The 14,455-nt window shown below is 35.3% G+C and overlaps 1 protein-coding gene across 1 annotated transcript in view; it reads left to right on the plus strand.

Moving 5' to 3' along the window:
* HS2ST1 (heparan sulfate 2-O-sulfotransferase 1) overlaps positions 1-12,906 on the plus strand; it is a 173,649-nt gene extending 160,743 nt beyond the window's left edge. The window contains exons 5-7 of the mRNA XM_033114219.1: positions 6,098-6,195; positions 8,025-8,182; positions 9,230-12,906. Coding sequence (XP_032970110.1) covers positions 6,098-6,195; positions 8,025-8,182; positions 9,230-9,459 — 486 coding nt within the window. The 3' untranslated portion in view covers positions 9,460-12,906. The remainder of the gene's footprint in view (positions 1-6,097; positions 6,196-8,024; positions 8,183-9,229) is intronic.
* Positions 12,907-14,455: the final 1,549 nt, after the last annotated feature.

The following is a 14,455-nucleotide window of genomic DNA, read 5'->3' on the forward strand; positions in this document are numbered from 1 at the left end:
ACTGGGGTTTTCTTCTATTTATGTGAATCCTCCGGAATAGAACCAGAGTTGTTTTTCTAAAACACCAAACTGATTTGTCAATTTTTCTGGTGGAACACCTTTACTGGGACCTTATTGCTCACAGAATTGCCCAAGGCATAGGCAGAACTCCTGACATAATCTCAGAGCTGCCTCACTTTCTCTTAGGCGCCTAGTGCTTCAACTTCGTGGAAAGGCACCGTCCTCCCGATTTATGATTGCTTCATGCTTATCACACACATGTAGTTCCCAGTATTTAGAATGTCTCTCCTTGACTCTGGAGAACTCTTTGTTCACCTTTGAGGCCCAGCTCAAATGTTACCTCTGCCATAAAGTCTTTTTCTGTGCCCCCAGGCAGTTAGTCATGTCCCTTTCAAGGCTCTCAGAGCACTCCTTTCAAATCTCTTTTTTAAGAATTTATTTTGTGGTATTTGAATTATTTGTTTACATATATGTTTTCTCCAAAACATTGTGAACCTCCTAAAACAGGCTCTATTTCATTCATCTTTGTTTCTCCAGTATTTAGCACAGTGCCTAGTTTATCTGTAAGTGTTTACCAAATGGTTGAATGAGTGAATTCTGTAGCTTGGAATTCTAAAGAGTTGCATGGTAGTGATACCAGATACTACTGCATTAATTACCTTAATTCTCATGAAGACAGGGTCATCTACAAATTTTTTATTAAAATGAAAAATTCCTTTGTTTTATGATTGCCAAAATAGACCTTTTCAGTCTTAAAACGTAATAAGACATATACATTTTTAATAATTTGGCTTATTTCTCATGACACAAATGTTGATAGCATTCTGGGTCCCAATGAGTTAAATGATGTTGTTTTATTGCAAATAACTCCTTAATATCTTTAACTGGCAAGAGTTTTTATTAATAAACTCATATCTGTAAAGCTGATAAGACTGCATGGGGTATAACATTTTTGAAAATGGCAGGGTTAACATTTTGAAAATGGAAGATAATGTGGATTAAAAAGTGGCTATGATGTTGATGTAGGAAATACCTTGCACTGTCTTCATTTCCGTGAAATTGTACACTGTTCGCACCTCAAGTGATACTTTGAAGCATATTAGGTAATATTCAGTGCAGCTCTCATGGCATCTAGTGTTTTTAACTGTATTACTGAACTGCTTTCTGATTACACTGTCAAACAGTAATTTTAAATGCATTTCAGGCATGTACCCCTATGATAGCTTTCGGGTGATCTGGTAAGGAACACACAATTTCTTTTATTGGGAGATTTCAAATACTCTGTTTTTCATATTTTATAACTAGAGTTCTACTTAATTTAATCTCTGCCCAGTACCTGAAAAATAGGGATATTCAATAATCGAAAGGTCAGCATTGAAGAACTATATAGATAAATCAATGGTTCTCAAACTTTTTAGCTTCAGAACTTTTTTTACTCTTAAAAAATATTGAGGACTACCAAAGAGCTTTTGTTTATGTAAGTTAAATCTATTGATATTTACCAGTATCAATAAATTTACCAAAAAATGAGAAATTTTAAAAATATTAATTTAAAAATAACAGTAGGAACCCGAGGGTAACATAAATGTTTTTATGCAAATAACTATTTTCAAAAAAAGTAAAAAGAGTGGCATTTTACATTTTTACAAGTTTAAAAAATATTTAACTTAATATAGAGAGCAGTATTTTTATATCTGCTGCTGAATCAGTCTATTTAATACATTCTTCTGGTTGAAGTGTAAAAAGAAAATCCAGCTTTACACAGATATGTAATTGGAAAAGGGAGGATTTTAATAGTCTTTTCAGAAAGTCATGGATATTCTTATACTACACTAAAACTTGACAAGTAGTAGTTTCTTAAAGTTATTGAAGTGTAGAATGTCACGCCATAGCAGTGAAATTTTCATGCTCTGCTACATTAATTAACATCCACTGATATATTTTACACTTTGAATGGATTTTTTTTTTTTTTAAAGGAGGACACAGCTCACAGTGGCCCATGTGGGGATCGAAACGGCAACCTTGGTGTTATTAGCACAATGCTCTAAGCAACTGAGCTAACCGGCCACCTCTTGAATGGATTTTTAACCAAACATTATTTTGTAACATATGCATTGGTCATTTAGATCATATTAGTTCACTGAGTTATTTGGATCTTCCAAATGTTGACATATTTTATTATATTAGGTTGCGTAAAAGTAATTGCAGCTTAAAAGGTTAAAAATAATTGCAAAAACCGCAACTACTTTTGCACCAACCTAATACAATATCAAAAATTCACATTCATTAATATCACCACTGTTCTCATCAGAAAAGTCGTTTAAGTATTGGGAAACTGTCAAGCTTATGGTAGCAGATCAAGTTTTCCAAAATTTTATTTGTTTTTTTCCTTGAAAGCTTCACTTGTATCACTGGCTACCACAGAGTTTATCAACCTTGACACGACTGGGCCAGATCATCTTTTGTGTGGGGGGGCTGCCTATACATTGCAGGATATTTACCAGCATCTCTGACCTCTACCTAGTAATAACTCCCCTCCCCCCGCCCCTGACAGACACACACAAAACGCCCAGTTCTGAGAACCAAAAATGTCTTCAAATATTGCCAAATGTTGCCTGGCGGCCAAAAGAGCTTTGATTAAGAACCACTGGGCTACTAACACTGTTAATTGTTTTCTTTCAAGTGACAGGCATACTTTGTTCATTTTGAGAAAATAGCTACCAAATACCCAAGTTTGGATACCATTAGATTGTCTCCCAGGGCTTCTTTCAGCATAGGCTTTCTTAATGGCCTCCACATAGTAATAATAATAATAATAATAATAATGATAATAATAACAACAACAATAACTGCACCGATAAATCTCATCACTCACATTTTCTAAATATGCATATATATGTTTTGGACTGCTCTGTAGATTATTAAACATTTTGTATTAATTATTTTATTAACAGAACACCAAGGGAGGTTATACTTATGGAAAGAGTAAATAGTTATTTGTTCTAAATAACAATCTAAAAGAGAATCAGTTTATGTTGTTAAGAAGTACTTACTTATTCATTGGTCCCAGAGATCTCAATTCCTACCCCAATTTGCATTTTGTATTCCTTACTCTAAATTAACTAGACTTATCAACAGGTATAGGAATTATAATGAATTTAAAATATACTACCGAAAAATATGTATTAATTATTAAAAGATAGTAAATAAGGTTAGAAAAAATCCATACTCAACACTACCTGATTGTATAATTGACTTACAAAATACTGCCTCCAGAGTCCTTAGCAAGTCACTATCCCCTGACCAGGGTTTGCATATGGAACGTGAATTTCACTATTCTGTCTCACAAAGAAATTTAAGAACTTACTATTGTTTGCTTAGAAAGTATTTTATATGTGAAAAGTACCACACGAAAGCAATATAATACCTTTTTAAAGGTTTGATAGCTTTTTACCATAGACTAGTTTTCTCTATCTCAGTTAAAACAAAGTGTGCAACCCAGAGTCAGTCTTGACCTGTCTTTTCCCAGATTTTTCACTGGACCCATAGGTGTTCCTTTCATGAGAGAAAACAGAAGGAAGAGTCAGTTGTAATGGAGCTGAAGAAAGAGATGAACAGTTCAAATTGGACATTATTTTAACCCATGCATAAGTAGGTGGAAGCAGTAGCCACTAGAAATTGTATTTGTACCTCAATAAATAAGTCTGACCTAAATCATATTAGGGAGTCGTCAACATTAGATGAGAGTTGAAACAAAGGATTGAATGAAATTGCACTTAGAAGCCATACAGAGTATTAAAAAGAATACCAAGTGAAAAAAAGGAATAGAAAAAGAGGGGGTACAAATATATAGCTCTGGGGAATGTCAACATTTAAGGAGTAGGCAGAGAAAGAGCAGCATGTCAAAGAGACTGATGTCAGAGAATCAGAAGACAAACCTGGCAAATCCTTGAAATGGATAGGAAAATAATTTCAATTACAAAGAGATTAGTGAATTGAGGATTGAAATCTGTCCTTTCAATTTGTCAATGGGGAGTTCATTAGGGATGGCAGAGAAAGGAGTTCAAGTGGCATCGAAAGGGTTGCAGAGTCATTGAGAGATGAAGTTAAGACCAAGAGGAAAGACTACTCTTGGGATAGAAGTTTGGCTTTGAAAGGAACAAAAAATATCAGGAAATGTTTCTTTAAGATGACAGGCACTTGGGCATATTAATATATCTGAAGACAGCAAGGGGTGAAGATACAGGGAACTGGAGAAAAATTGATGGAGCAGGGTCTCAGAAGTGGGAAGAATGGTGTTCAAAGATAGGAGAAGGAAATACGTCTTTAAAGATGAGGGCAGTAGGGGGTTACAGATACAGATAAAGTTTTATCTAAGCAGGAAATTGAGGGAGTTCACGCTTAGTTTCAGTTTTCTATATAAAATGTAAAGCAAGCTCATTTGCAGGAAAGGGTTTGAATTAAATATAATTGCCATCACCATCAAGTATCATTTTGTTTAATTCTTTTAACCTTCAATTTTAGGAGTTAAATATCTAAACTAATAATCTAAATTGTCTCGGGAATATTTTGATAGTTCATGCTTTTAAAACTATTTGTGTCTAGTTCACAGAGTTGCTGTTTTTAAAAACCATACAAGGTTTTTAAGTGAAATAGCTGATCATACCTTTTTGTTTCTGTGTTGTACTGAACTGGATTTTGTGGGAGAGGAAGAATCTGGAGTGTTTTTATTTCATTTGTTTGTTTTAGCTTTTTCTTTTAAGGACTTGAAATTGTACAACAGAAAAGTATTTATGGGAAATTCTATTTCTGAAATGTGACCAAATTGTTTTGGAGAAGGCTAATAGAGGTTAGCAAATAAGTGGGAAATGTTTGGTGACTGAACATTTGCGTACGTCTTCTGTGAGCCCAGCTGCTGACATCATTGTTGTCAGTTCACGGTTCATCTTAGCATCTCAGTGGACGGACTCATTGAGTTGTATGTAGGAAAGGTAGTACTGAGTTGTCTTCATTTGGCCTCTCACCTTAGGGAATACTTGGTTTACTTTATTTATCAAATATTTATATAGAAATGGGAGAATTTCTGTTACATGCTAAGACCTGGCACACTCATGTATGTTCACCAATTTTTGGTTATTCATAGTTTTGTTGTTGTTGTTCTCCACATCTTCCTTGCTACTGGCCATCTTTGGGTTGTTTCTTTTCGTTGATAGGAGCAAAACATCTCCCCTAGATGATAAGAACAACCATAAAGGAGGGAAAGCCCAAACTGTTTTTCTACTATTATACTGTCCAATAAAACATTTCAGTTAGAGTAATGCTAAGCTTCTAAAACAAAGAAGCCTGGATCTAGGAACAGGAGCCTCGACTCACAACGAGTGCTTTTTCTACTTCATGCTTCCTTTTCTCAGAAATGATAGGTGGCATTTGTAGATGTCTCAGTGCAACAACCAAAGCTCCCAAGAGTGTTTTCTGGTCTCAATATTATTTCACATAGATAATGCCTACTGTAAAATGCCTGTGACAGGAAGTACTCAAGAAAGTGAAGTTGATTAATTTTAGATCCATAGCCTGTGAGTCTCTTTCCCTTTTAATTAATTCAGTCAGATACATTTGGAGAGGAAAACATGCAAGTTATAAGCACCGGAGGTCATTTCTGCTTTGTATGATGATTTTTAATGAGAAAAGGAGAAAAGACTTCAGTGTAGTCCTACTTTATCTTCTTTTCAAATAATTATTTCACAACGAATATCTTTAGCCTTGTTTTTATTTAACTTTTTTTCGGTAATGGGTTAGAAAATATAAATACACAGATTTAGCATAACCAGTACTTATTTTCAAGGATGAATTTTGATGGGGGAGGCAGGGTGGTTCCATTCATACAGTAAAAAATCTCACATAAACACTAGCATAAAACAAACACATGTTTAACTTTCCTCAGTATCTCAGGTACATGTTCATAACCTGCCTATCCCTTTAGTTCGCTATCTTGTCCCACCTACTGCTGCCCATTTATTTAAAAACTTACCATATTAAGATATTTGAGTGGTGAGACTTGGGTTTATGGCTCACATGTGCTGCTTTGTCTCTGTTCCAGACCTTTGATGAATGTGTAGCTGAAGGCGGCTCAGACTGTGCTCCAGAGAAGCTGTGGCTTCAAATCCCATTCTTCTGTGGGCACAGCTCGGAATGCTGGTAGGGAGATACACTTAGCTTACATTGGTCCATCTTATCATTATCTCGATAACCTACATTTCACAAATGTGAATGTGTTAGTCAAGAGTTAGGCATAAAGAAATTAGTGAAAGACCACTAAAACTAACGTGTAATTAAATAATACCTAGTTTTGTCGTTACCTTTAAGTGCATGAAGAAGATTCTGCATATATAATATCCTTGCTATGTTTTTTCAGATACTGGTTTTGAGTGTTTTGTTGGTTTTTAGTGTTACATGTTTTGCTATATTGCAGCAGAGCTCTTAATTAGAGGTCAGGGATCATTTCATCAACCTCATTTTCTCCTAAGCTTCCTGTTGTAGCTATTCATGTTAGATCAAGAAAAGGCTTATGGGTAAATTATTCACCTGATTTTACTGTTAAACTGATTTTGACTTTGAGGGAAGTCAAAGTTATGGTTGTGGTTTAATCTGCTAATAAGCATGAGATGGAAAACAAAGGTATTTTATCTTTAGTAAAGAGTTTTTTCCTCAGAATGTGCTGCGTTTTCAGTTTTTAAAAATAATGGTATGTATTCATTTCTTCTAATCAATAATTTTAATAGGAAAAGTAGAAAAAAGAACAGGAACACATTGAAAGTTAGTGTCTTCCTTAAAGCCATGAGAAATGTAAGGAATGCCTTCTGTTCTTTTCATTATTTGAGATATATTACTTGATTACTGTGAACTTTAAGGTCCTACTCAATAGTTTATATCAAAGTGTAATGATAGCATAGAAAGAATGGGAAGCTTAGGAAGAATGTTTTTTCAATTTTTAATTATTTCCTTAGAAGAGGGATTGGCCCATTACAACCTGGAAACCAAATGTGGCCAATCACCTGTTTTTATGAATAAAGTTTTAATGAAACAGAGCCACATCCATTTGTTTCCTTATTATCTATGGCTGTTTCATGCTGTAAGAGCAGAGTTACATAATTGTGACCAAGACCACATGGCATGCAAAACCTAAGATCTTTACTCTCTGGCCATTTATAGAAAAAGTTTTCCAACCCCCACCTTAGAACCATAAAGAGTATTGCTCTATTGGGCATTATTGAGTAGATATCAATTAAATTTCTTAAGTATGTTTCATAGATTCATAGAACTGGGAGGGATCTTAGAAATAAACTAATTTACTCTCTCCTACCCCTTGCTACAGCTTTTTAATGGCTGGGAAAACAAAGTTAGAAAGGTCAAGTTACCAGCTCAATGTGACACTGCTTAAAGGCAGAGCTGAATTAGGGTTAGGGAACGCCAGTGCTAAAAAGAACTGAAAAGTATAGTTTATTTAGAACCAAATCTCTATTAACAGCCACTGGCTGACAATTTAAAAAATAAAAGATTCCTGGCAGAGCCATTTCTTATCTTCTATTCCTGAGAAATGACAGAAAAACCTAAGCTCACAGATTAAATTAAGATAAGCACTATACACAGATTGCTTAGAGCTTACTAGAGAGCTCTTAAAATGAACAAAGTTTAGTTTAGAGTAGTTAAAAAAATTAAATACTAAATCAGATAAGGGGAATATATGTTATATACACATTTTTAAGCTGCCCTCAAACTAAACTTTGTTAATATTAAGCGTCACCTGTAAAGTCTAAACTAGCACTGCACAGTTGTCCAGACACTGAGGATAGAGGCAAAGGAAATGAGAAACAGGTGTGCCTCCCAAAGGACATTAATAAAAAGGGCATTAAGGCTTTGGATGGACATGTGTTTATCTGTTTTCTCCATAATATACAGTGGCAAAGGCATCAAAAATACTTAGCAGATTGCACAACCAGGTTCTCAACTCCTTTTCTTGGTTTTAGGAATGTGGGGAGCAGGTGGGCTGTGGATCAAGCCAAGTATAACCTGATTAATGCGTACTTTCTTGTGGGAGTGACAGAAGAGCTGGAAGATTTTATCATGCTGTTGGAGGCAGCGTTGCCGCGCTTCTTCAGGGGCGCTACAGAACTCTACCGGACAGGTATATGCATGATGGGCTTCTTTTCAAAGCCGTCCTTCACTTTCTTTGTTTGATTGCGACTTGAAAGCTACGTGTGATTTGAAGTTTCTTGAGTAAAGTACAAGAACAAACTCCAGAAAGGCAGGTATATAATGTCTGTTTCTCCTCACCATTTTCAATACAAAATAACTCCGGGCACACAACTGGTGTTCATTACATATTTTTTTGCACTATTCCTACAATGCCATCTAATTATCACCTAATGCATGGAATTCAAAAAAATTCCATGCATTAGGTGATAATTAGACGGCATTGTAGGAATAGTGCAAAGACACAAACTACAGAACCAGTCTTAGACACGTGTGGTATTCAGTAATTCCGGCTATCAAACATGATGACTATATATACCGCCCTGAGACCTGCTTATGTCATGAGGTGGGTCGATAGGACTGAGTCACATTACTAGAGATCCTCATGTGCCGTGTCTGTTACAGTATTCCTGAAAGTCTGCTTAGCAGCTTTGACAGTATTACTATCTATCTGAAAGTGACCATGTTGGTCCAATGTAATGTGGGTTTTTTGTTTTGTTTTGTTCTATTTTATACCATTCTTTGGTAACATACAGTCACAGGAACTCTTTTTCTAGGGTGTGCATATGCCCTACCTACTAGCTCATAATTATATAGACTATAGGTAATGAGAAATTAGTATTAAGTTTATGAATAGATATTTTATTATATCTTCAAAAAATGAACTAGTCAGAGCACCAAGATTTGAGAATACAGCATGTATTGTGACAGCTTACACTTCACTGAGTGGCAAATCCTTACTTTTAGTATTTGATGTCTTCTTAAGTCTTTCACTGGTTAAGGATTTACATTATAAAGGAATAAATCACAGTTACAGTATGATTAGGGCACTTTTTTTGCCTGAGTGATAGTAATACAAAACAATTGTTACCTGTCCTTCAACGTGCCATATTCACTTAAACCATCTCTTCACATAAAGAGGCATTGATCTTTTGTCTGTTCTCAGAATTACTTACCATTTTTTTTTCCCCTTTGTAAGTAGGAAAGAAATCTCATCTTAGGAAAACCACAGAGAAGAAACTCCCCACTAAGCAAACCATTGCAAAACTACAGCAGTCTGACATTTGGAAAATGGAGAATGAGTTCTATGAATTTGCACTAGAGCAGTTTCAATTCATCAGAGCCCATGCTGTACGAGAAAAAGATGGAGACCTCTACATCCTCGCACAAAACTTTTTTTATGAAAAGATTTACCCCAAATCGAACTGAGTACAAGGTGTGACTATTAGATTTTTGAACTGAAACGTTTACCTTGTCTTCACCTGAGTTCTCACCTCCAGAACTTGGGTTGTGTTAGGTGTGAGACAGTTCATAATGAGCCGAGTTAGGCAACAGATAGTAACATCAAGGAAGTAGATACTGGCTGGTATATCTGTGAGCTAAGAAGTTTAAGTTTCAGCCCTTTTTTTTGTTTGTTTTTTTTGTTTCAATTTTCTGGTTAAATTTTGGTGGGAGTTATCACCTCCTGCTTGGAAAAAATCTACACTTCACCTAATATAAACACATGGCAGTTCTAATCAGAAGGCTAAATGCAATTTCAGAAAAAGTTCCAATACTCTGTTTTTGATAGAGCAGTTTTTTTCCAGCTACCCATGAATGAAGATGAATCCATTTGCTACTTCCACCTTCACCTGGAGGTTTGGGTTGTACGCCTCGACTGAATAGTGTTGTTACTGGCCGTGTGTGCTTCGTTTTTGTGAATCATGTCTCATGACATTTATTGGAATGTTTGATCATGTTTGCTAAGAAATGTCTCTACTGTAGTTGGAATTGCCCATATTTATGTAGGTCATGTTAATTTTTTAAAAAATAATTATCATTAGTGTTAAAAAACCCATTTAAACTATTATTAATACTGTAAAAAGAGTCAAAGCAGTATTGCTCATTCCTGTCTCCCCAGTAGCTAAGACTGGGGAAACACTTCAAAGAATGTGGACATTGCCTGAAGTTTTAGTTAAGGCTTCCACACATTAATATCAAAAAAAAAGTAAGTTTAGTATTTGTTTCTCCGTGGGTTATTTGTAAAGACATAGACTGAGATATCGGTGACTCCATATTATAACTCCATTAGTGAGCTGTGGTATGGGTAGGATTTTCCTACATCTTCTGTACTTTTACTTGTAGACTATTTTTACTAAGGTGCTTTATAATGTGTTTTAAAGCATTGCATTTACAGAAAAAGGAAAATGCTGTAAATATTGCATATTTTATGTATTTGGACCAAAAGATTATAAGTAATTAGACAAAAGTGGTTTTGCACCAATTTTGTTATGTCAAGTAAAACCATCAGACCTACTGTTCTTGTATTTCTCATTTAACTTTAAGATATCACTGAAATGAACTTTAATAATCCTTCAATTTTGATACACAGTACATTATTCATAATTGGGGGCAGTAGTTACAGTGGAAAGAGTAGTGGACAAGGAGTCAGAAAATTTGATTTCCGGTCCTGGCTCTGCCACTAATGAGCTGTGTGACCCTGGACAAGTCACTTAACCTCTCTTTGCCTCAATTTCCTCATCTCAAAATGAGGGTGATAATACCTGCTGTACCTACCTCACAGGGGTGTTGTGAGGATTAAATGAAATGGCATGTGAAAGCACTTTGAAAACTGTAAAGCGCTATATAAATGTAAGGTATTATGGAAACATCTTTAACATATGGTTTGATACCATTCATTTTTTTTTTAATAAAGAAAGGGAAAGTCCACTTATAAGCTGGTTGAAAAAAGTTAATCTTGATATAAATTTGTGTTTGATAAATATCTCCTCAGTGTTTATCTTCGTTGTTTCAACTATTGAAATATGAAACACCTGTGAATTCTTAACGATTCATGAGCAGCTGCTTGAGTTCAGGAGGTTCCCTGTTTGAAAAAGACTTCATTAGCTGACTCAGGGCAGGGGAAATTTTGCTCTTTGAATTTGGAAGGTTTTTGTTTTTATTTTACGTTAGCATTCAGAAATGGTAGCTATTTTATACCTCTGGTTTTTAAGATGTATTTTGCAGAGTTTAAGTACACTGTGCATTCTTTACCTTCTTCCCCTTGTTGGAGTAACAAGATAAAGATTTTAGAAACATTTTCTAAAAGAATAATCTTTACTATGTATAGCTTAAATAAATATTCCCAAACAAGGCCTCACCAAACTATGTAAGCATTTTAGGCAGGTTGCTTTAAAGGTTATTTATTGTATGGGAGATGAGGAGGGAGCACTGCTTGTCAGAAAACATTTATTAACAAATTTAAAGAAAAGCTAAAAGAAGTTGACAGAATTATCTTAGCACCTTTTCCTCCTAATAATAGGAGAATATTAAGAGAACGTCGCCAGGCATACTTTTCTTATTTGGCCTTCTTTTTAGTGTATTTATTAACTTTTACAGATATTTGTTGGAAATATGCACAAATTATTTCCTTGCCCAAAAGTAAAGCACTGCTTCAAGGTGGGGTGTCTGACATCTATCTGCTAAGGGACCCCCGTGTGCAGGTTATTCTTGGAGTACATGCTGAAGTCTTCTTGAGGTGCATTCACTCTTCTAGGGAACTAGGTTAGCACAGAGTGCACTAGGTCAGGGGGTCAGTAAACTTTTTCTATAAAGGTCCAGAGAGTAAAATATTTTAGGCTTTGCGGGCCATGCAGTCTCCGTCACGACTACTCAGCTCTGCCATTTTAGCACAAAAGCAGCCATAGACGATACATAAATGAATGAGCATGGCTATGTTCCAATAAAACTTTAATGAGAAAACGGGCGACGTGCCTGATATGGACCAGGGGTTATAGTTTACCAACCCCTGTAATAGGGAGATCGTTATTTATGGAGAAACCATTTTTGAATCTGTACTCAAGTGGCCTAAAAGAGTTTATATACTTCCAAAAGCTCCTAACTTATATCCAAAGAATAGCTTTTTGAATCAGGCAGTCTCTCCCACAGATTCATAAACTTTTATGACTTAGATTGCTTCCAGGTGGCAGGTTTCCTTTCCCAGTTTAACAGTTCAGAATAGGGACGTTTATTCTATCATCTTTTAGGGTGGGTTAGAAGTATTCTTCCTGGAGACTGAAAAAGGGTTAGATTTAATTCCATCTGGTCCGATGCAGTTCATAGGAGTCTAACAAGTACAGAGTCCTTATAATACCTAACTTTATAATCAAATATTTAGAACCACTGAGACAATAATGTATTTTTTTAAAGTGGCAAATGTGGTTTTCTTTTTTCAGCCTTTGCGCTTTTTCAATATTTTGATCATAGGGAATTTTTTTTATAACACAATAGCAAATTAACCACCTGAATTTTAAAAGATAATGTTATGTGTGTATGTGTGTGTGTATATATATATCTATATCATATATGTTGATTTCCTAAAAGAGGAAAAGTAACTTTTTGTTCAACTTGTATCAACTCCTGTTTTCTAATTGCTGTGAAATGGCAACTGTTGATAAATTATTGTGACTGTTTTAAAATGTAATGGGGAGGATATATTTTGATTTTACCCAGCTTTAATCTGTAAAGTATCACTTAAATATATCTGATAGCAACACTTAAGGTATTGCATGGGAATTACTTTTCATTCATCCATACTCATTTGTGCAACTTTGAACATACTGGGTGCTTCTGAATTCCTGATGATTGGATTTAAATTATTGAAAAATCAGAGAAATTGAACTTTTAAGTTTTATTTTCTATTCTTAAAATTTAGTTAATGCCTACAATTTGAAATCTACTGTTTCTCTTTCTCAATATATGTTCTATTGGAAATTGCTAAAATTGTTAGTGCCATCAGTGATTTACAAACAGTATTTTGATATTACAAATGATTTGCTCATTGTATTTGCATAGTTAGAAAGAAAATAGTTTGTAGATGATGATTCTCTCTTTTTCTAATAAAATGAAATAAAAATTCTAAAAGCACTAGAGAATTTAAAGGCTGGTTCCCAAATGCATAGCTGGTATTTTAATTTATATTCAGATTCTACATAGAGAACATCTGTGTAAACCATCTATCTGGGTTTTCCCAGGGATCATTCTCAAACACACCTATGGTCCTAGAATCTTTTACTATGAGAGGCATCCGGTACTGTAACCTTTTATGAAGTTTGTCTCTGAGAGGCCCAGGTGCTTCTAATTTATTATTTGAAACTTGCCTCTTCATAAATTAATGCTATTTACTTTGAGAGGAAGCAGAACAATTGCTGTTAAATTTTTGCGTCCATCTACCCTATGCAAAATTGCTGTCTGATGCCAGCTAAACTGCTGCTCAGGCAGCCTTTTGAAGGGAAAAGCAACCCTGTTTCAGATGCACTGCCAATTCAGCTCCTCTGGAGTGGAGCTTGCTTTCTGATTTCCTGGAGTGGGAATTTTAGAGATTGAAATGGGTGATCAGTTAGTCAGATTTATCCTATAATTTAAGTTCCTGCAGCTTTGTGACCTTTGCAGTGCTATTTATAAAAGGACCCTGATGGTGATGATCTCTTTAAAACACTTTACTGGTAAGCCTATGATTTAGACACCGATGTTTTAGACGGCTGCTGTAGCTTTCTCTTGAGAGTCAGGTGTGTGAGAAAGCAGTGTCAAATGTAATTTTGAGAAACATGGATTGTATATTTTGATTTTGATTTTATAAATACACAGCTAAACAGTGCCTTCCCCCCACAATCCATGTTGGAAGATGCTCACTCTTTGCTCTGTCTCTCCCTTCTCTCCTCCTTCCCCCATTCAGCTGATTCATTTATGCAAGACTGTTTCCAACTTGAAACCATTTTGTCACGTCTGTTGGAGAGATAATCGCTCCTTTTCCTTAACATTCTGCCAGCTTTCTGTTGTTACAGTGTTTCAGTTGATTACCTGATGCAAAAGCTATAAAATAAACACTCAGTGGGAAGGGGAGAAATGTTTTGGTGTCCTGTTTTAATATTTTCCTCTGTAGCCCTAATGCTGATGGACATTTTCCAAATGGACTCAGTGTTCAGTGTCATCAACTGAACTCGCAGATATCATTGCCACCGGAAAGGTATGAATTATCATTGGTCTCTAATATTTTCTGGCTTATTTGTGACAATATTTTATCCAGACTGACATGCCTGGGCCACTTTTTCCTTTGTACTTCATCATTGGTATTGAAATTTCAGATGGAAAATTTACAAGGTAAAGTTAGGATACATACACTCAGAAGAAGAGAAGGGAATAAGGAAAGGGCTAACAACTCAGAATA

The sequence above is a fragment of the Rhinolophus ferrumequinum genome, chromosome 9 (genome assembly GCF_004115265.2).
Source record: "Rhinolophus ferrumequinum isolate MPI-CBG mRhiFer1 chromosome 9, mRhiFer1_v1.p, whole genome shotgun sequence".
NCBI classification, from domain to species: Eukaryota; Metazoa; Chordata; class Mammalia; order Chiroptera; family Rhinolophidae; genus Rhinolophus; species Rhinolophus ferrumequinum.